The following is a 22,873-nucleotide window of genomic DNA, read 5'->3' as shown; positions in this document are numbered from 1 at the left end:
CTGAGGGATCGTAAGCGTAGTCATTTGATAAATAGGATTTGCATAATGCAAACTGCTTACTTCCTGTGAGAAGAATTAACCTAATGTATTAACTACATATTTGTTTCTTTAAAATCATCATAAATGATGGTGTGCCTCCGTGGCTCAGTCGGTTAGGCATCCAACTCTTGATCTTGGCTCAGATCTTGATCTCAGGGTCCTGAGTTCCAGCCCCACATTGGACTCAATGCTGGGTGTGGAGTCTACTTTAAAAAAAAAAAATCATAGGGGCACCTGGGTGGCTCAATCAGTTAAGCGTCTGCCTTCGGCTCAGGTCATGATCCCAGGGTCCTGGGATGGAGCTCCGCATCAGGCTCCCTGCTCAGCGGGGAGCCTGCTTCTCCCTCTCCCTCTGCTGCTCCCCCTGCTTGTGTTCTCTATCTCTCTGTCAAATAAATAAATAAAATCTTTTTTCTCCCTGCTCGGCGGGGAGTCTGCTTCTCCCTCTGACCCTCCCCCCTCTCATGTACTGTGTCTCTCATTCTCTCTCTCGCAAATAAATAAATAAATAAATCTTTTAAAAAAAAATCTTTTTTAAAAAATCATAAATAACAGTGGTAGAGGAAAGTAGAAGAACACGGTAATCTTCCCTGTGAGCAGCTGTTGTCTGAAGTGATGTCACACAGTGGGAATGAAACTCACGGTGCCCAGCGGAAACATCCTATCGTGATGGTGTCAATGAAATTGTTACATTTGGTTTAATGGAGATAATGGACATATTGATCTGTATAAAATTGGTTTCTCTTCATCCAAGATATTTTATGATAATAATTTTTGCTGCATTGAATAAAAACCCAGGAAGTTCCAGACCCCCTCACCCTAATATGTCACCACCTTTGGACAATCTGAGATGAATCAACCATTAAAATTCAGAAATGCCTCACGTCTCTCCTATAGGGAGGAGAGCTCACAAATACTGAATGTCTCTGCATGAGGCACTTTGCATGTGGTCTCTTGTTTACTATATAGATTATTTACACAGAGTTAATAAAAAGTATCTGTTGATTGATTGCAGATGATATATAATACTGACAAAATGTAGATTTGATCCAGTGGATTTCAAAAGTCATAATTTTCCTATTCAAAAGCTCCATGGATCTAGTTTGCACTTTCTTTTCACATAACTTTTTGTTTCATTTCCATCTGCTCCCTGGGCTCAAGGGGATTCCTGGGTGCTTGCACCTTCCTCGCTCCTGGTGGTTTGAGAGGACACTGAGCACCGCCTCCTGCTCTCTAGATTGCGCTCCCCGCCCCCAAAGCCACCTGTGTCTGAAAGAGCCCAAGCCTCAGTTAGGGGGCCTTGGCCTTGACATCTTTGATTGGCCAATGCGTGCCTTACAACCTCAGTTTGTCCTTCAAACACCAGTGGAAACTGAAGGGACTGGCTCTCTTTCCTCAGGTCAAAGAGCTCTTGATGGATAAGGAGGCTGCTCAGTACTTCGTGAAACTCCACATAATTGCTGGGCAGATGAACACCGAGCGTATGAATAACACAGACACTTTCTACACCTTGACTGGAAAGTCAGGAGAAATCTTCAACAGCGATAAGGTAAGGGCCTCTCTGATTTTCACTTCCAGAACAAAAGTGTCTGCTGAGCCAGTGCCCACAGTTGACTCCATCTGTGTTTGGGCTCCTGAAGGTTACGAAGAACATCTTTCCTTATTCCTCGTTTGCCAAAGCACTTCCCTATGAGGGAAGAGGTGGAGAGCAACACCAGGAAGGATCGGGCCGGAGGAATCTATTGTGGAAAGAGGGTTATAAAGTGTTGGATTTTGCTCTGGTTTGAATTCGTCTTCAAGGGAACGTCATTTGGGTGCCAGCAGGAAAGAGAAGCTTTGTAGTAAACCTCTTTCCTGGAAGTGCCAGCACAAAGCCAGATCAGCATCCCTCTTGCAAAAGGAAATGGATTATGTTGGGTTTAGGGTACTGGAGTTTATCCATCCTCTGCAAACCTAGCATCCCATCTCTCCTAATGCCATTGGTTCTGTTCTGTTGCTTAAGTAAAACTACCCTCCTCCCCTCCCACAAATAACTCTTTCTGTGACTTTACTGAGCCAGAGGGGACGTGATTAATAGACAGAAGGTGAATGTGTGGGTTATGGCCTATATTCTTGCATTTCACCAACTATCAATAGTTGTTAGATTATTGAGCACTTACTCTTGTACTGAGATGAACCTTTATTTATGTCATATAAGACTTGCAACAATGCCATAAAGGTGATTTTTCAAGTGGGAAAACTGAGAGGTCACAAATAAGGGTCAGATCCAGGATTCAAATGTAGGACTCCTTGACTCCAAGACCCGAATCATTAACCAATGTGTTATACTGTGTGTGAGAGGATGAATGGATGGATGGATGGATGGATGGATGGATGATGGATAGATGGATAGATGGATGGATGGATGGATGGATGGATGGATGATGGGTAGATATCTAGATAGATGGATGAAAATGTAGCTCCTTTTCTCACAAGGACATTCTTTCACTCATTCATTCATTCACTCATTCACTCATTCAACACATAGTCATTATCTATAGCTTATAAGAGCCACATGAAAGGAAGAAGGAATTAGCTTCAGTCATTTATGCAAGAAAATTTTTTTATTGTGTGCCTTGTCCATACAACACACTAAAGTAGGTGATAAGTTTATAGTACATAGAATTTTTTTACCCTTTCTGACCTTGCAGTCTATTCAGGGAGACTTATGATTCCTATTCACATTTAGCAATCCCTGGTAGTCATCAGTGATTTCACACATTATCTCATTTGATCTTAATGAAAGACCTGTGAAGTGAAGCAAGCAAATGACATCTTTCCCATTTTGGGTTAAGTGACTTATCCAAGATCCAGTAGCCAATAAATGATAGATCCCAGGGACTCAGGACTTCTAATCCAATACTTCTTCAAGGATACCACATTAATTTTATTTTTTCTTGGTGTTTTAGGACAATCAAATAAAACTAAAACTCTATGGAGGCAAAAAGAAGGTAAAAATCATACAGGGGGACATAGTTGCTTCCAATGGGCTCCTGCACATCCTCGACAGAGCCATGGACAAGATGGCACCCACATTTGAGAGCAACACTAAGGTGAGACATTTCAGGTAAAAGTTAGGTCAACCCAAATCCATCTTTCTCTGTTCCCTGGAGAGTCATATCAAAGAAGAAAATGCATGCCAGCACTATGGGCTTGTCTTTCATGTCTACTAGGATCTCAACCATGGGGAAAATGGGATAATTTCTGTTTTCAATAGAATTCTGGGTATCTCTGCCAACAGAAAGAGAAACATGCATTAGGTGTTGGAAAGATCTCAATTTTATGATCTCTTTTACAGCCACATATGATGATTCAGTCCAGTAACCAGTTGTCATGAAAAGTTATCCCTCATGCTTTATGGAGCAGGGCAGTCCTCACTGTGATAAAAATTTATTTCTTTTGACTCATTTGATGATGGCCAAAGGCTACTTTAGAACATGCAGATCTGAACCACCAATTCAATTAACAACAGGAAACATCTCTATAATGTGTTGCAGTTGACCAGGTTCTTTTCTATCCACATTTACACATAAACTCTGTCACAGACCTTTTAATGTTGGGGTGTCTATATCTTAAACCACCTATTTCTTTTCATGATTTTTAGCAAACCATAATGACAATGCTACAACCAAGATACAGCAAGTTCAGATCTTTGTTAGAGGTATGTACTTTTCATGAATTTCTGGAAAATGGTTTTATGTCTAATCTTTTGTATAATGAGCAGAGGTATCAATTATAAATATTTGCTAAGGAATTACTTCAAGGATTTGTCAGAGATAGGTTGCAGATATAAAATTTCATTCCTCAAATGCAGGAAACCAATGTGGGACATGCCTTAGATGAAGATGGGGCTGGTGGACCATACACCATTTTCGTTCCAAGTAATGAAGCATTAAACAATATGAAGGACGGCACTCTTGATTACCTCCTTTCTCCAGAGGTATGGTATCCTACTTACTCTGATGACATCATTGACATGATGTGAGCCCATACAGACTTTTTCCAAACTAGGGATGTTCAACAAGTGACACATGTATCACCACCTACCCTCCTGCAACCAATACAGACATCATTAATCAATCAGAGTCCTCTGGAACTATGGATGTGGCTCCAATCTCCTAGACAGAGTTCCAAATAGCCAGTCAGACTGAGCACAGGAAATAAAATCTATTTGCAAGCCCAGGTCTAAATGATTGGTTTGATTTTTCCTGGCTCTTCTAATATTTCTCAGTAGCGAAATCAGTATTTTAAGTTCCCTACAACTTCTAAAACTACCTTGTAAATGAACTCTAAACTAGGCCATTCTGGGCCAGGTCTAGGCTAAATTTAAAAGGAATAAATGTTGGGGGGGTACCTGGGTGGCTCAGTCAGTTAAGTGTCTGACTCTTGATCTCAGTTCAGGTCTTGCTCTCAGGGTCGTGAGTTCAAGCCCCATGTTGGGCTCCATGCTAGACATGAAGCCTTCTTTAAAAAAAAGAAAAAGGAATAAATGTTATTTCTAGATGCCCCAGGCATTCCTTTCTATTGCTTTCATCTTTCTTCATAATAATCTCTCCTTATACCATAAAGGCCTTCAATTCTTTCACATTCTCTTCTAGAAAGGAGATTTTTTTACTCCTTCACATAAGAGTATAAGTGATTGAAACCATTTAATGTGTTTCCTCTCCCAGAAATAACAGCCTTAAACCAAAGGAAAGGGTAATTAATTATGGAATTTTGTTCATTAGAATGTCAAATGATGGAATTATAGGAAGGGCCACGAGCTTTCCTCCAGTGCCCTGAAATCATGCTGCCATCTTGCCAGTGGGGCAAGACTATCCATGACCTCAGGTAGATCGGTTCATTATACAAAATGGAGGGTCCCAATCTTTTAGGGTAGTGATTCCTAAACTTCAGTATACTTAGGAATCACCCTTGGAGTTTGTTAAGTAGGCGGCTTCACAAACCATACCCCAAGCATTTTGATTTAGTAACACCTCCATGAGATCTAGAAATAGACATTTGGGGAAGCACCAACTTTCTAACCCAGGCCACGCTGTTTTTGGAACCCTGAATCTTGTTGCATGTATGGTTTAGAGATGCACATGGATACATACCTTTCTAGAACACTTTCAGGTATCTACAAGGGTATCTCGCCTTCAGAAAACTTTGAATTAAAAATATACGGATTGAAGAGATAAATCAGAAGGTAATCTCTTACACTGCAAATGAACATTCACCATATTAAAGGATTTGCTACAGGTTTCCACTTAAAATGCTAGGTTTCCCAGTGTCTTCAAGATAGGATGCTATTTTAAAAATACAATTCACACATAAGTTTTCTGAAACCTAGCTATTGCAGAAAGGTGGTTATAGCTCTCATACTTAACTTTAAAGCTAAAAAGTAATGTTGCTCCCCTGGGAAATTATTAAAATCCTGCGATTATATGGCTTCGTTGAGTACATAGCTTCTAATTTGATACCAGTTTTTTTTTAAATAATATTAAAGGAGTTCTCAGACACCTAACCTGCTACACTTAAAATTAAGACAAAACCTTTTAATTAGAATAGAGAAATATCAACCTCCCTGCTTTTCTGCCAAGCACCTTTGCTCAGAAATCTCTTGTCTTTCTCTTCCTTCATGACTCCTTCCAGTTGTGGCTGGAGCTGGCTGGCTGGCTTGGGCTCTCAAGTAGATTGTGTACCTGTTCCCAGCTTCGCTCACAGAGATTGCCTTGCAGCTCGAAATTAACTTATAGTGGCAACATTTACACGGCAGAAATTGGCCAGCTCTGTAAATCTGGCTCCTCTGTTTCCCCACAGAACTGATTTACCAGCACACCACTCACTGCTCCTGGCTCTCAATCACCTTGCTCTCAAAGGCAGTATCTTTCAGCCTGCAGAGAATATAAACACTCCAAGTCTCTTCGTTCTGAGTCAAAACTGTTCTCCCACTTTAATTTCTAAGCGAGGAATAGAATGATCATTTCCACTTTTTTCTCAGGCCCAGAGCCTGTTTGGTTAAAACTTCTCAACCTATAGGAAGTTCCTTCTCTCTCCATGCATTTTAATAGCATCCTTCAGCTGTATTTCAGGGAAGAACCTCAGCTGGAGACAGAAAAGCCCCATCAGCTATGCCCATGAGATGGAAAATAAACTGATTTCATTAGAGGAATGGCTTCTAATTCTGATTTTAGAATGCCATGTTTCCTTTCCAGTGTATCTTTCTGCTTCTCCCTGAAGCAAAATTTCAGTCCAGGAACCATCCTATCCACACAGAGACCACAGCTGCTGATGACCAGCCCCAGCTGATGACTTCATCACTGAACTAGGGGAAATGAAAGCACAGGGAACCAGAGACTGGCCCTTGCCAGCTCACAAATACCTTGCAAGTAACATGGGACAAAGGGAGGTAAAATTGCAGAGTTCGGGGTCATGTTAACAATTTGGTAGAAAAACTCTCTTTCTGCCCTGGCATCAAAGGGCTGGGTTTTTGTCATTTTTACCTAAAACAGCAAGGAGGAAGCAAATGTCTTCATAAGGGAAAGGATGCACTAACTACATGGAAAGAGCAGCACCTGGACGCACACCCTGTCGATTTGAGCCACACTGGACTCCATTCTAACTGAACGATGGTCCTTGTGGCTCCCAGCCAGACAAGGGGACAGGCACACACAATGGCGGGAATGACACCAATCAATTCCTTTGTCCCTTTCATTCTCCTGCTTCTTGTAAAAAACAATCCAACACCAATTAATTCTTAGGGCTTTAGAAGCAAATGATCCAGTTAATAAAGTCTTCTCTACAGAATCAGAGGGTCGGAAGGGGTCCACACCACCCTCTTTATTTTGCAGGCCAGACCGAGCCTAGAGGAGCTACGTGGCTGGCTCAAGTCACAGCAGCACAATCAGGATTAGAACTCAGGACTCCAAGGTCCAGCTCAGCGCTCTTCCCAGGACCCCTTCCCCCCGCTTTTAGGTTATCAGCACAAACGTTGATGTGGGGCCCCCTGTGTACCGCACGCTGTGTGGCCTGGCGACTCTGATTAATAAGCCAGACGGACCCCGCCCCTGCCTTGCAATCCAGTTTGGGCTGACATTTCCCATCGGTCCCCACTTTTGCTCACCCCTTCCGCCACTGAACATCCAAACTGTAATCTCATTGCTTCTGCCTGCAAGTCCTCACTCGCGGGTACCAGAAAGCCGCTGCAAGGGGAAGATTAGAGCCAGAATCTAAGAGTCTGAACTCACGCGGTAACAAAGCCATGGCTACACAAAGCATCGCTGCCCGGGCTGGCTACTTGGGCTTCAACCCCAACATTCTTACGGGTAACCCTGCCCTGCACATACTGCTTTGGGTTTCTCGATATGGTGGCCATACGATGTATCATCCACACCAGCATACGTGAGAGCGAATGGGGCTGCCAACATGCAAGGCGTAAACCAGGGTTGTACCAGACAAGCCAGGATAAGGGGTCACTCTACTTCGGGGAAACTCCCTCGGCCTAGGGACCCAGAACAAGTGCAGAGGGGAGCCTGGGCGCATGGGCCTCAGATTCAGCTGGGCTCTCTTTCAACCTGGGACGTCTCGCTGTTGGGACATGTCCCTAAAATGTCAACCTCTGGGAGGTGACTATGATCTTGATCTGTGACCCTCCTCCCGTCCAAGCCAGAGGAACCACGGCTGTGCAACTTACAAAGCTGAACTCAAAGGCTCTGAGCTTGTAACCCCCAGCTCTGATTCTGCTGGGAGATCGCAGACCCCCACGGCCGCTGGTCCCCAGAGAGTAGTTCCCTGCGGTCCTCACCTCTGTACGCTCTCCCCAGGGCACCCCTACGGGGACTGCTCATCCCGCTGGAAGTCCCAAGACTCTCTTTTTCCTCCACCGCTACTATGCTTCTGAAGCATGAGAAATCGTGGAAAGGGCTTTGAAGGAGAAATGACCATGGACCATGGCGGCTCAGAAGGGGAGAGTGTCCTGCCCAGATATTCCTAAGAAGGATTGTGTAAATTCCTAAATAACCAGCACATGGTCTGACAAGCAGACATTTATTTATGGGGAAAGTGAAACAGAATCCTCAACTGAGGCTGTCTTAGAAATTCCAGAATGTAGCTTTAGACATTCAGAGAAGTAATGGAACAGAGTGACTGAGAACTTCTTAGGCTTATAATCCTAACTTAGCTTTGTGACCTCGGTGGTGTCTTTAAAACTTGGTGTTATCACACATAAAATGAACCAATAGCGGTCCCTCCCTCATAAGGCTTTTAAGAAAATTAGATAAAATGTGCATATAATGCTTTCAGAACAGTTCCTGCTACAAAAGAGAAATTTGGTGAATGTCAGTTCCTTGAGGATGGGGTTTTTCTCATCCTGCACTTCCCAATGAAGAGATTATGGGCATTGACTTTTCTTGATTATGCATCCAAAGTCATTGGAGGAAGTTCCCACAAAAGGGGGGAAAGTTGTATTTTCTGCAATGACTAAAGAAGTATTTTTATTCCATTGCAGGGATCTCGGAAGCTTCTGGAACTCGTCAGATACCACATTGTCCCATTGACTCAGGTTGGCCCCACTTTCCTGCCCTATTTTTTCCTGCTTTCCACATATCTGACCTCATCTTAAATTCCATTATTACAGTGCTAGAAAATCCATGACAATTGTTCTTTATCTGTAGCTCTGGGCATACCCTAAGCAATGAATAATGAGCCTGTTATCAAAGAAACCCTCAAAGCCACAAAACTGATGACATCAGACCTCCCATTATTTATTTCCTAGACTTCCAGGCTATTTTTTCCAATGAGAACTTTACAAAAGCAGGGCTCTAGGCATTGCTCAAAAATGTCTGTGCTGTTCTCTTCTCTTTGCAGCTGGAAGTGGCTTCTCTCATTGTGATCCCACGCATTAGGAGCCTGGCCAACCAGATCATACAGTTCAACACAACCAACAACGTAGGTGAAAAAACTCTACTGCTGCTGTTGTGACTCACATGCATTTTTGCTCTGCTTATGATTGTTCACCAGGTTATCCTACCTATACCCTAACTCCCAGGCTTACGATCTTGATGATTACTTCCTTCATGTGTTATTTCTTGCATTTCATGATTTCATTTATTTGCTGAGCAGCTGCAGATGTGAGACTCTGAACTAGATGCTCAGGATAAAGCAATGAAGAAGACCGGCTTACATTCTAGCAAGGAAAACAGACTTCGAGCAGCTAATTAAGGACCAGCCAATTATTTTATTACAATTATAATAAGTGCAATTATAATTATAATGAGAGTTTACAATAAGAGGAGGCTGGGCATTCTAGAGGTCCTCAGTGAGGAAGGGATGCTTTAGACAAGTTTCAAAGGATGAGTACATGGAATTTCAGCAGAGATGAGTAGAGGAGAGTTCCAGACAGAAGGGAGAACATGTGCAAAGGCCCTGTGGTGGGAGGGAACATGACTTATTTAAGAAACTCCGTGAAGGCAGTGTTATTCAGCTAACTCCCTGGGCTAATATCAGCAAAAGTCTGACAGCATGCAGATTATATCTCCCGTTGATTCACTCTTGATGGTGATGATAATGATGATGCATCTTTTCTTTATCTATTGAGTGCCCACCATGGGCCAGACACCATTCTGGGTCTTAAATGTAGACCAATGAGCAAATAGGGAAAAGTCCCTGGTTGCATGCAACTTTCATTCTAATAAATAGGAAGATAGTAAACAAATTACATAAGTAAAACACAGCAAATATTAGAAAGTAGTACGTGCTAAGGCAAACAAACAAAGAAGGGGGATATAAAGCAAGGATAAAGCTGACATTTTAAATAAAATGCCCAAGAAATCCTCATGAAGAAGAAAACATCTGAGCAAAGGCCTGAAGGAAATGAAGAAACAAGCAAGCAACATGAATATCTGGGGGAAAGAGCATTCCAGAGAGAGGGAGCAAAGAAAGGCACAAAGAAGGGAGCATATGCCTGACCTGGTTGAGGAACAGCAAGGTCATCGTGGCTGGAACAGAGGGAATGGAGGAAGAGAGGTAGGAGAGGTCAAGGCAGTGGGAGGGAGAAGGAGAAGTGGGGTCAGGTCACGCATGGCCTAAGAACTCTTACTTTAAATGAGATGAGGAGCCATGGGGGATTTCGAGCCGTGGAGTGACATGATCAGACATCCATTCCGGGAGGCTAGTTAGAAGCTGACTGTAATAACCCAGAGAAGAATGATGGTGACTCAGACCAGGGTGGTAGCAAGGCTATGGGAAGAAGTGGTTGCATTCTGATAGCATTCTGAAGGAAGCCCCAGGAGAATCTGCTGATGGATTAGAGGAAGAAGTCTCCTGAGCTTCTGACTCGGGCCACCAGAAGGATGGAGTTGCCTTTAATACCACAAGTGGAGCAGATTTTGGGGGAAAGGAGGTCAGAATTCTTTGCCAATCTATTCAATTCCGCTCCCTCCCCTACAACATAAGCAGGGACTTGTCTGGGTTTTTTACTGATGTATCTCCAGCGTCTAAAGCAGAGCATAATACAGGGTCAATAAATGTATCTGAATGAATGGACCTTCGCTTCGCCAACAGAGAGGTAAAATGGTTAACCCGCAGTCTCTTAGCAAATATATCATAGAGCTGGAATAGTTATCCCCCTTCCCAGCCCCACACCTGCAAGGACCATCTCTGCAGAGACATCCTTGCCCGGTGTCTGTCAAGAATTCATTTAACATCCATCTTTCCCTGGGGTGCCCCAGGGGTTCAGTCAGTTAAACGACTGACTCTTGGTTTCAGCTCAGGCCATGATATCAGGGTCTGGAGACCAAGCCCCACGTCGTTCGTATTCCCCGCTGAGCATGGAGCCTGCTTGCCATTTTCTCCCCTTCTGTCCCCTCACCTTGTGCTCTCTCTCTCTCTCTCTCTCTAAAATAAATAAATCAGCCTTTAAAAAAAAAAATCCATCTTTTCCTGTCAGCCAGGCCCTTCTCGTAACAACCATCTGACAGGAGGCCACACACCCAGGTCTGCCTGGGGACGGCTGGTGTCCTGCAGGACAGAATGAAAGATGTCCCTGCTTCCTTCCAGGGACAGATTCTGGCAAATGATGTGGCCATGGAAGAGACAGAGGTCGTTGCCCAAAACGGCCGTATCTACACCCTGACTGGCGTCCTCACTCCTCCCTCCATTGTGCCGATTCTGCCCCATCGATGTGATGAAAGCAAGAGAGAGATGAGACTGGTAAGGAAGCTACGAAGATAAAGAGGAGCCCCAAACAGCCCCACAGGGCAGACAACAGCCTTCCCTCTCACGCTCCTGAGGAAGCTGGCAAGGAGAGTCTCACCCCAGGAGCCTCATTCCAGACAGGTTTCTGTCTCCATGAAGAGGCAGACAGGCCTGAGGTCCTAGCTCATAACCATGATCGACGCCTCCCAGATCTATTGGCTTTTCAGAGCAGCTGTAACAAATTACCACAAAGGAAGAGGCTTAAAGCAACAGAAATGTATTCTCTCACAGTTCTGGAGGCCAGGGGTCTGAAATCAAGGTATTAGCAGGGCTGTGCTCCCTCTGAAGGCTCTGGGAGGGGGCATCCTTCCTCGCCTCTTCCAGCTTCTGATGCCTCCCGGCAATCCTTGGCATTCCTCAGCTGCATTATTCCAATTTCTGCCTCTGTCTTTACGTGGCTTTCTTCCCACTCTAGTCACTGTGTGGGTCCCCTCACTTCTGTTAAGGACACCAGCCATTAGATTCAGAACCCCCCCCCCAATCTAGTATGACCTCATCTTAACTAATTACATTTGCAAAGGCTTACTCAAGGGAGCACGAATTTGGTGGGGAACACTATTCAGCCCACTACACCGGAAGAAGTGGGATCAGTCCCTGCCTGTGTCCCCTGGGACCACCTTGCTCCAAGCCCATAGCTTTACTCTAAGAAACTTAAAAAAGAATTTCTTCTCAGGTGGGTGCTCTGGCCTCGCCAGTCAACCCTCTTTCTGTATTTCTTTTCAAATACCAAACTTTCTGTTTGCCTATGAGCTTGTGTACCTTGTAATGGCCTTTCCTGTTTCCATAGCAACCTACTTGGCTGAGCTGATTTTATTCAAAGCGCCCCAAATTTCAACACTACTGTACATGTGATCTTTCAGTTCCCATGGAAACCATACCCCTGAAGTTAGCGCAATAATCAGTCTGGGTCTTTCTTTTCAGGACACTTCAATGATTGGAATATCCTTGGAATATGGGCATTGAGCAAGGAATAATGGTTTCATTTTATAGGTTTTATTTATTGATCCCTCTTCTTATCATGAAGGCTGGAAATAGCTGGTTGGTCAGCTGGTACAGGACTGTGGCTGGTTCTTCTGATATGTTTTAGGATATTGTGCAGGTGCCTGTTCTCCATGCCAGTCATATACCATCTGGGGGATTTGATTCCATTCTGAGCACCCCTTTTTAAGAGAGGCTGAAACCTAGTCACTCTCCCAGCCAGTCCCTACCAGTGATTTTTGTTTGGTTCATTCTTTGAAAAAAAAAAAGTTTTGGCAGGTACATCACCTGGTTTGGGCTGGGGTGAAGATCAGAACAGGCCAGACGAGAATAGTCTCATCTCCTATCCCAAAGGTGAAAGATTTTTGGAAAATAGGGCCTCTGCCAAAAAGACTCAATAGGAGTCTAATTATTGACTTTAGATCTTCCCCATCCCAAGCAGCTGCCATTCAAGGTCAAGAAAAGAAGTCTATGGAGGGACAAGGGCAGCCCTAACTGCCTGCCTGTTGCAGGGTTGCTCTGTTCCAGGTTGCTCAAAAACTTGTTCTCCAAATTCCCAAAGGAAAGAATCTAGATGTGGGTTTGGGCCACAGCCCAAAGGATTTTGGTTTAATAGAGAAAAGAGCTTCCCAACACCTGCCTTAAGATAGAGTCTTCTTTTATTATTTTCTCTGGGTTTAAAGTCAAATCTATCTGCTCTACATGATTCAGGATAGTTTTTGTTAGGTCTGTTAAAAGTACAAATGCTGGGACACCTGGGTGGCTCAGTCAGTTAAGCATCTGCCTTCGGCTCAGGTCATGATCTTAGGGTCCTGGGATCGAGCTCTGCGTTGGGCTCCCCACTCAGTGGGGAGTCTGTTTCTCTCTCTCCCTCTCTCCCTCCCCACCATTTGTGCTCTCTCTTGCTCTGTCTCACTGTCTCAGAAAAATAAATAAAATCTTTTTTTAAAAAGTACAAATGCATTCTCTGCAAAGTATTTAGGCTAGCACAGAGTGAGGGCAGCTGGGACTGTCTAGAAGTCTCAATTTGCACCAGCCTTAACCCATAGCTGCCTTGTCTTGTATGTTTGGATTTTAGAGGTTTAATTAATAATTCTCTGTACTAGTTAGGGTCCCTACAGGAAACAGAAGTTACCCCGATGGTTCAAATGAAGAGTCTTTAATGAAGAAGCTACTACAGAGGGGTGGGCAGGGCTAAGGAGACAACCGAGTTATGCTGGGGCATCCAAGGAGAAGGAATGGCAGGAAATCTTTACCATCCAGGACCAAAGAGGTGAGGAAGGGAGGGCTAGGAGGTACAGAACCCAGTGAGAGCTGGAAGGATGGAAGAAGTGACATCCATCAGGAGCTATAGTGATGGTGCCCAGCAGAGATGTAGGGAAGAAATACCTCTATCTTGCCCTCCTCCTACCCACCAGCATCCTGCTGGCGTCTCGCACTGGCCAAGACCATTAAGACACTGGCAGGGGAGGCTGAGAGACCATTCTTCAAGGTCCACCTGCTGGAGCACAGAGCCCAAAAGAGGTCAGAAAATTGATCTGGAAAGATTTGGAAGCACTCACCCCTCTCCTTCCTCCTGAATTCAAATGAAACAAGAAGCCCAGGGGTGGGGGGGGGGGGGGGGGCAGAGACTGAAAGGCGGAGATTCCATGCTCAGCTTCGCTGCTGCTAGGCTAATTGGAGAACAAGCCTGTGCCCAGTGCTAACGCTCTGTCTCCAGCACAGGTGGAAAATCTGCACTGCTTCCTCAGGGACAGGTGCCTCTACATGGCGGAGAGCCAATCAGAAACCTCAGGCCGGTGGATAGTCGATCTGACCCTGAACGAAGGAGAGGAGGCGGCTGCTCTGAGCAAGCTCAGTTCCAGCCCCCAAACCCTCTGGCATGGGCACTGACTTCCCTCCTTCTCTCCAGGGAGGCACCAGTAGGGAGTGGAGAGGGAGGCCAGGAGTGGTCCCCTGGAGGAAGGAAGCATGAGGCCAGGTAGGGTGGTCCCCTGCTCCCTCTTACAGGGATGCCTGTACTGATCCTTGTCTTTCCTTCCAGGGCACCTGTGTGAGCTGTTCTCTGGTGTATTGGAGCAAATGTCCTGCTAACTCTGAGCCCACAGTAAGTGTGATGGCTTCATGAAACCACACATCACCCAAGTGACCCCACTGGTGTTGCTTCTCATCTTTTCTACCTTTCTTCTTAAAAGATATTAATTCCAACTGGGGTAACATCAGATTGGCTCTTAGCCTACTATGTGGGGGAGGGTAGAAAGCCCACTGTATGGGGGAGGGTAGACAGAGCTGCATTTGAATCCTTGCTCATTAACCCTAGGTGCATTGCTTAACCTTCTTACACTAAATTTTTTTGTCTGTAAGTAATAATAATAAGAGGATTAGCAGAGATTAAAAACCCAAGTACAATACATAAATCAAGTGGCTATTCAGTAAAGTTTCATTCTTTCTCTACTTCACCCTCTTAAGTTTGTGTAGGGGAGTCAAAGCTTTGCCTTCACCATCTTAAGGTCTCCGGCTGGGACTGAGAATTAAATGAACATTAGACAGATTCACAAGAGAAAAGTTCACAGATTTTATGTGTACACGGGAGAGCCCATAAGAAAGCGAAGACCCAAAGAAATGGCAAAACCCAAATGTTTATGTGGTAGGTTAAATAAAAGGAGGCAATTGTGGGAAAGTCACTGAAATGTACAGGGAGGCTAGAGGAAATTCAGAGTTATTTTAACAAGGTCCATTTGTGCAGCTTTTTCTCTGCTTAGCTTCTTGTCTCTAGTGACAAGAGGTCTCTTTTGTCCTGGTACAGGGAGGGCATCTTTCACAGGGGAGTTTTATCTCTTGTTTTCAGAAAGAAACGGGGGGAAGTCAGAGCGTCCCTTTTCTATCTGCTGTTTTTCAAGGGTGCCTTGAGCTCAAAACAATCCTTAGGCCAAGTGGCCGATTTGGGGCTGACATATTCTGCCACACTTTACTTCTGTTTGCTTTTCCCAAGCATAGATAGAAAAACAAGGCCTATCAAGAGAATGACATTAGGACCATCAAACCCTTTTCAAGTTCGACTGAATTCTGCTCACATCTATTGAGAGCTGGTTCCCATGGCATAAAGATGAATGAGATGTAGTTTTGTTTCGTTTTCGTTTTTGTGTTGAGAAGATGTAGTCTAACAGGGAAAACAGATCGTTCTGCAACAACCCAGAATTCATATGCCAAGTGCTCTATGAGTGACAAAAGCAAAATGCTCCAAGGTAAAATTGATGTTAGAAATCTCTGCTTATAATTTTGTCCTAAAAAAAGAGCATCCCGGGGCTCCTGGGTGGCTCAGTCGTTAAGCGGCTGCCTTCAGCTTAGGTCATGATCCCAGAGTCCTGGGATCGAGCCCTGCATCGGACTTCCTGCTCAGCAGGAAGCCTGCTTCTCCCTCTCCCACTCCCCTTGCTTGTGTTCCCGCTCTCGCTGTCTCTGTCTCTGTCAAATAAATAAATAAAATCTTTAAAAAAATAAAAAAAAGAGCATCCCAACGAGAAGTATCATTCAACACTAGAATAGGTCACTAAGGAAGGAGATAAGCTCTTTAACACAATCCTACTGAGAAGCATTTAATAAAGCAAAATATGAACATTGAATAAGGGCAGGTGTGCAGATAGTTATTTTGCTCAGTCAAGACATCACCCCTGAGTCCTACAGGATGCCATCAACCAGGGAATACGGAGAGGGAGGAAAAGAGAGGAAATCATGTTGACTAGCATCAGAACGATAGCTGTGTGCAAGACATTGTTCTAAATGCTTTATATAGCAAACCTACGAGGTAGGTATATTACCGTCATAGCCATCTTGTGATCTGGGAACGAAGGTAAGGAAACATAAAACGCTTCATACAAGGTCACACAGCTAATACGTGGCAGAACCATGATCCTCCATCACTACAGCCCAAGTAAAGAAGAGAAAGAGAGAAAGAAGGTGGAATTAGATACATGGGTTAGAACCAAAAAAGCCCCAAAACTTCCCTTCCCAGGCTCCCATGATCTATACTTACTTAATTATCCTGAGAGCTGATAAGGGGACTGAACATTCCTTCCTCAATGACTGCAGAATTCCTTTACAGAGCTCAGATTTTAGGATTTTACAGCCCATGAAGTTCTCAACACTACCTTCTTGAGCAAGAGCCTAAGATGAAGGGGTGCCTCCACATCAACGTTTACCTAACATAAAACTTGAGCCAGGGACAGAATGCTTAGGATAAAACTTGAGATCAGCATTATTGTCCCATTTCACAGATGAGGCAGTTGAGGCCCACAGAGACTACATGACTTGCCTCTGATATCCTAAAGTTAGTATGTGGTAAGACCCATTCTCTGGACCTGCCCCTTACTAGCGGTGCTCTTTAGAAAAAATGATTTACCTGTCAGGGCCTCAGTTCCCTCATCTACAAAAGAGGGAAGGAGTTGAAGATTGATGACCCTATATGTGCAGTGCATCTGACCCTAGTGGGCTCTTGAAAATGGCAGCTCTAAATAATTATGATCGGGCACCAGGGGTTAGAGAATGGAAAGTTGCACTTAAGTCTTTCCTCCATGCACATATATATACACCACTCCTATGAGAAAAGCTCTGACCATCACAATTTGTTTGGTGGATCTGTCTACAAACTAGAGAGAGACTCTCTACTGGCTCCAAAATTTTCTGTGTAGAAGGAGCTTGCGGATGGCTATTGATTGGAAGAGGAGGCTAAGTCACATCGAGGATGAACAGGAGAGTGTTCCCCAGTCAACCGGCAAAGTCTGCTATGGCAAGAGAGGGGAGGTAAAGATAAACGTGCCCTGACTTGTGCCAATCCCAGCCTGTGTTCTACCAACAAGGAAAGAAGGTGGCAAAGCTCTGACAGAGAGCCACGTGAGCTGGAGTGTTCTGGTGCTCTTGCCTGATGTCAAAGGGAAACGGAAGTAGGTTGTCGAGTGTACGAAGCCGAGCAATGCCCAGAGGACCTCAAAATGCAGACTCAACGCATTTTTCCCATTGGCTTTCTTCCAGACACTCTTCACACACAGATGTGTCTACACTGGCAGAATAAGGAGCCTGAAGAGTGGCTGTGCCCGATACTGCAATGCCACCATTCAGGTGAGGCTGGCAGGGCCAAGCTCCGGGGCCACACTCTGGGGCCTCAGCATCTGTGAGGTGACAGGGTGCCGGTGGAGCCTTGGCCATGTCTTCCTGCAGGGGAATGGCAGAGTGAACTCTCTCCGTGGGGTCCGGGTCACCCCCTTCCCTGCATCCATCCCTCCTGTGGTTCCCTCTGGCTCTTAACAGAGAGCCCACCCTCTTGATGCTCCCCCTCCACCCCACCATGGACCGGCCACTGCCGCGTGTCCAACCTGTCTCTTACCATCCTTGACAGTCTCTTCCCAATGACACAGAGGGTGGGCTCCATGAGCGCAAGCCTTCATGTCTTGTTCTCGCGGTGCCAGAGCCGGCTTGGCACCCGTGGTTGGCGCTCAGTACACGTGTGGTGAGCAGATGGCTGAGCACCAGCTGTGCCATCATCTGCAGATGAAGTCGAGCCCATAATGGGGAGCTAATGCTGTTTATTACAATAACGGAGATTAAAATGTATCTCCTTTGAGGAATTGGCACTCTGCTTGTGGTTTCAAAAGGCAACACGCGTTTTGTTTCTCAGATACCAAAGTGCTGCAAAGGTTTCTACGGGCCTGACTGCAACCAGTGTCCTGGAGGCTTCTCGAATCCATGCTCGGGGAATGGCCAGGTGATACAAACTGTTTCATGAGTACTGAGCTTGACCTGTCCTAAGTCAAGTGGAAAAGCAATTTTTAAAACCACTAAACCAAGAAGTGTTACAGTGCCAGTCACTATTCCCAGAAAGTAAAAGAAACAGATCAGTTGCGGGACACCTGGGTGGCTCAGTCGATTAAGCGTCTGCCTTCAGCTCAGATCGTGATCCCAGGGTCCTGGGATCGAGTCCCACATCGGGATCCTTGCTCAGCAGGGAGCCTGCTTCTCCCTCTACCTGCCCCTCCCCCTGCTTGTGCGCTCTCTCTCTCTCTCTGACAAATAAATAAATAAAATATTTTTTAAAAAAAAGAAAGAAAAAAACAGATCAGTTGCTAAAAGAACAGAAGGTATCTGTAGCAGAAGGAATTGGGGCCAGGGGTGGGGAGGGGGGAGTCCGGGAGTGTTCCAATATCTGCTTTCCTGCTGCTGACAACTTGACCTTGGATAATTCAATGAGGCTCCCTCTGACCCCACTTTCCTCCGATGAGAGGAAAACAGAGTCCCCTGCATTGATCTCCAAGATTTCTTTCAGGATGAAGATTCTGTGATACTTAAAAAAAAAAAAAGCACTGTCCAGTGATCTGCTTTTTATTAACCCACCTCCAAAACCTAGTAAAATGTAAAGGCCCAAACTTGACTCCTCTAGCTTGGAGGCCAAAGCTAAACAAACAAAGGTAAAAGTAGCAGTGTTTAACATGGGAAATTATAGATCTGTGCATTTAAGAAACCCACATCTAAAATATGCCCCTCTCAAGGGGAAGGAAAAACTGCAACCACAAATGGGTTGAGGTGAGGCAAGACCAGGGCAAAGCGGGTACGAATTAGCTACCACAGCCCGTGGCAGGAAGCCGCCCACGCCCAACTCTGGTGCACAGCGATCCTTGCAAAGCCAACCTTGAAACAGCTGAAATGGGGAGGTGGAAGACAAGAAGTCTTACACTGCAGGGGGAAACGCTGTTGTCTGAGGTCAGGAAGCTGAGCGAGCGAGACTCTGGAGAGAATGTCCAGCCTTCATTCTGAAGGTCGGTGGCCGGTCACACCATCCCGCAAGCATTGTTTGCAGCTTTCCGGTTCACCATGGTGACACCCTTCCTCCTTGAATGACTTCCCTTCAGGTTCGAAATCCCGACTCAGGACCCCAAGCTTGTCCCTGTTTGAGCATCCTACCTGTTACCAGCATGACTCCACTTTCCACAAGGAGTCCCAAAGAGCCATGTCTAGCAGAGAGAATCTGACTTCAAAGAAGTCAGGCCGTGACACAAAGGCATCTGGGGCTTCTTTATGGTGGAACATTGTCCTCATGCCCTCATTGACCTCATTGTCCTCATTGCTTGCAGTGTGTAGACGGCCTCGATGGCAATGGGGCGTGCATTTGCCAAGATGGCTTCCAAGGCTCCCAGTGTCAGTTCTGCTCTGATCCCAAGAAATATGGACCTCAGTGTGACAAAAGTAAGTGGCACTTCCAGAGCTTCCTCCTGTCCCTCAGCCAGGATCCCTGCGTCTGTGGGCTGTGTGCCCTTTTGCTTGGTGTATACCCTCGTCCTGGGTCATTTCTCAACACATGGTTCTCAAGCTGTAGCCCACACCAGACTGCGGGGCCCCACTGCAGAGTTTCTGAGGCAGCGGGCCTGGGGTGCTATTGGAGAACTTGTGATTCTAGCCGGTTCCCTGGGGATGCCCACACTGTTGGCCAAGGGACCACAGTTTGAAAACCAGTCTCTTCAAGTTTCCCCACAAACCTGAATTGACCGTGGGCTCAGTAGCAACACACAGACTCACTCTCTATCCTTCCAGCAATCCCCTTCTATCATATCCCCCCCTCTGCAAAATGTGTGACCTTGGGCAAGTGACTCCCCCCCTCTCTAGACTTTGGTTTCCTCATCTATAAAATGGGGGTAATAATAGTAATTACCTCGTAACGTTAGTGCAAGTTATAAATGGAAAGCCCTTGCCTTGGGACAATGCCTAGCACGTAGAATGCAATACAAATACACTAGCTCTTACTATTATCTGTGATTGTTGTTACTGTTGCCGTTATTCTAAGTTCAGTGACGTAAATGTCAGGAAGCTGGGAGAACAAGCAGAAAGTTCCACAACACTAGCATTAAAAAAAAAAATGCAGTTATTTAATCTTAGAAAATGCATTATGTCTTTTAAGATTGCAACATGTGTATATTTAAGTAGATACATAGATATGTAGAAATAAATATAGATGTATATTTCCACACTAGGATTAGAAGTTGAAAGAAAAAAAAAATGACTAGATCAGAGCTGGCTGTGGAATCAAGCCAGCTGGAAGTTAAATCCCCACTCTGCAACTGGCAGGCTGTGTGACCATAGAAGAAGTCTCATTGAGTCTTACTTTCCCCATCTATAAAACGAAGATGATAATAGTACCCATGTCATGGGTTTTTGATGAAGTTAGACCATAATTTAGGGCCATAGCACAGAGCTTCCACCTAGCAAGAAATCAGTAGATGAAGCCCTTCTTACTACGATCACTACTAACGCCATTTGCTGGTTACAAAGCACACAGCCCTTCCTCTCTCTCACCTGGTCTGATCTTCACACCCACCTCTCAAGATGGACAGGAAACTGGAACACAGCAGGGTGGAGCTGCTGATCCTAGTCCACTGTTCTTTGTGCCAAACAAGGTTTCTGAGAAACAAAAATAAGGTTTTATTCCAAAGCCTGCCAACGTTGGTATTTTTATGAGGCTAGCAGGGAAGTATGCTGAGGCCAGGGGAAGCCGTGGAGGTTTCCACACCAACGCCTCTCGTCTTGGTCTGTGGCTGCCCACCATCCCATGCAGGAGAGCCTCCTCTTCCTTCTGTGCCCTTGTCCCTTGCAGATGAAGTCCTGACTTGCTTAAAAGTTTATGAAAAGTTTTTTGTTTTAAATCCAGCCATGCTTTTCCGGCCCACTCACTGTGTCTCTCTTCTCTGCCCTGGATGTTGGCTGCAAGGACCCACATGAATTCCTCTCCTATCGCCCTCCTGGGTCAAAACCGCAGAAGCCTTCCTTTCTGATCATAGCCAAGCCCCCAAATCCTTGCCTCCTGCCTTTAAGAAATTTTGCATCCTTCTTTTCACTACCGCGTGCATAGGAGCTTGAGTCTGAAGCACACGTTGCAATCTTTAAATACCTATCATCAAAAGCAAAGTAAACCACTGAAGTTTAAAATGATCACAGGCATGTGGAAACACCAGCTAATACCCTAACCTATGGTGTTTGCACGTGGGCACTAACAGACATGGAATCTGAAGTCCTGGGTTCAAATCCCGGTTTGAAAACTTAGCAGCAGGTTAGGCAATGTGTGTCACCTCTCTGGCCTCAGTTTGCTCATCTGGAAATGGGGATGATAAGAGTACCTACCCTCTGAGGCTGACTGTTAATAAGATGATATAATTGAAGTCCGGCCCGATGCCTAGAACAAGGTCAGTAAACAAATACTGGCCATCAGTTAGTGCTGGTTTGCTGTGACAGAGAGTAAAGAACAAGTATGTAAGCCACACGTCAGAGGCCATGCTGGCATGAGAAACCGCTTCTAATGATTCCAGAAAGGTGAGAAATTTCCAGACTAAGCTCTCCAGCCATAAAGTAAATGAAGATTGAGTTCCTTGGCGTCTTTCACACACACACACCCCACGCACACATACATGCAAAGCACTTCTGGGACTGAGTTCTTCCCATCCTTGATAGGACAGTCAAGCTCACCGAGCACTGTCTCGGGCACATGGAGAGACACTTGAGAAGCTAAGACCTAGCCTCCAGAGCCCTCCCCCGGCTCAGCCCCAGGTTCTGCTCTGACGGGCACGAGAGGGGGGTGAGGGGAAGGGGTCTCTCTCCTCCATGACCCATGTGCCCCATTGCTACATTTGTCCCCCAACCCCCAAATGTCCTTCTTCCTTCTCTTCCAGAATGTCTGTGCATTTCCGGAACATGCAATAACAGGATCGACAGTGACGGGGCCTGCCTGCCTGGCACGTGCAGAGAAGGCTCTGCAGGGAGGTTCTGCCACAAGCAGACCTCGGCCTGTGGGCCCTACGTGCAGTTCTGTCACATCCACGCCACCTGTGAATACAGCAATGGGACAGCAAGGTAGGCCTGCAGGGCACCACCCCAAACAGCCCCCAGCCACTGTGCCACCTGTAGGTAGATACAGCCCATATCTCAATTCTTTGCCAACAAAGGCCTGTTTTCTCCAGCTGCCAATGTGGCCTTTGTGGAGAAAATCTCAGACTGAGCTGGGTTCAAGTAGCCGCACTCCCTGCTTTGCAACGTACCAACTGTGTGACCTTGGGCAAGTTACTTAACTGAGCTTCACTTTCTTCATCAGGACAATAAGGATGATGTTGCCTACATAGCAGGGTAATTGTGGAGGTCATAAAAACTGGATGTAAAAGCACCCAGCACCAGGGGCGCCTGGGTGGCTCAGTTGGTTAAGTGGCCAGCTCTTGATTTTGGCTCAGGTCATGATCTCAGGGTCATGAGATCGAGCCCTGCATCTTCGGGCTCCATGCTCAGCAGGAAGTCTGCTTGAGATTCTCTCTCCCTCTCCCTCAGCTCCTCTCCTCTGTGCTCTCTCTCTCTCTCTCAAATAAATAAATAAAATTGAAAAAAAAAAAAACTGTCTCGTAAAAGAGATGGTAGTTGTTCTCTCCAGAACCACGGATAATAACTAGAGGCAGATTCCAGCCCCATCAAAGCAACAAAGCTGCCGGAAGTCGGGCCTCACAAGGCGCAAGTGCAGGCAGGCACCTGCTAAATGTTCCACATGCTTTATCTCGCTCACTTA

At 45.5% G+C, this 22,873-nt stretch overlaps 1 protein-coding gene across 1 annotated transcript in view; it reads left to right on the top strand.

Annotated features, from left to right (window-relative positions):
- Positions 1 to 22,873, top strand: part of STAB2 (stabilin 2) — a 145,665-nt gene that overhangs the window by 44,633 nt on the left and 78,159 nt on the right. The window contains 12 exon segments of the mRNA XM_021687579.1: positions 1,439 to 1,588; positions 2,988 to 3,131; positions 3,683 to 3,739; positions 3,893 to 4,018; positions 8,567 to 8,620; positions 8,926 to 9,006; positions 11,116 to 11,268; positions 14,336 to 14,398; positions 17,320 to 17,406; positions 17,963 to 18,049; positions 19,413 to 19,524; positions 21,996 to 22,176. Of these exon segments, the coding sequence (XP_021543254.1) occupies positions 1,439 to 1,588; positions 2,988 to 3,131; positions 3,683 to 3,739; positions 3,893 to 4,018; positions 8,567 to 8,620; positions 8,926 to 9,006; positions 11,116 to 11,268; positions 14,336 to 14,398; positions 17,320 to 17,406; positions 17,963 to 18,049; positions 19,413 to 19,524; positions 21,996 to 22,176 (1,295 nt within the window).

Source organism: Neomonachus schauinslandi, chromosome 5 (assembly GCF_002201575.2).
Source record: "Neomonachus schauinslandi chromosome 5, ASM220157v2, whole genome shotgun sequence".
Classification (NCBI taxonomy): Eukaryota; Metazoa; Chordata; class Mammalia; order Carnivora; family Phocidae; genus Neomonachus; species Neomonachus schauinslandi.
This window is presented reverse-complemented; position numbering and strand designations above follow the sequence as displayed.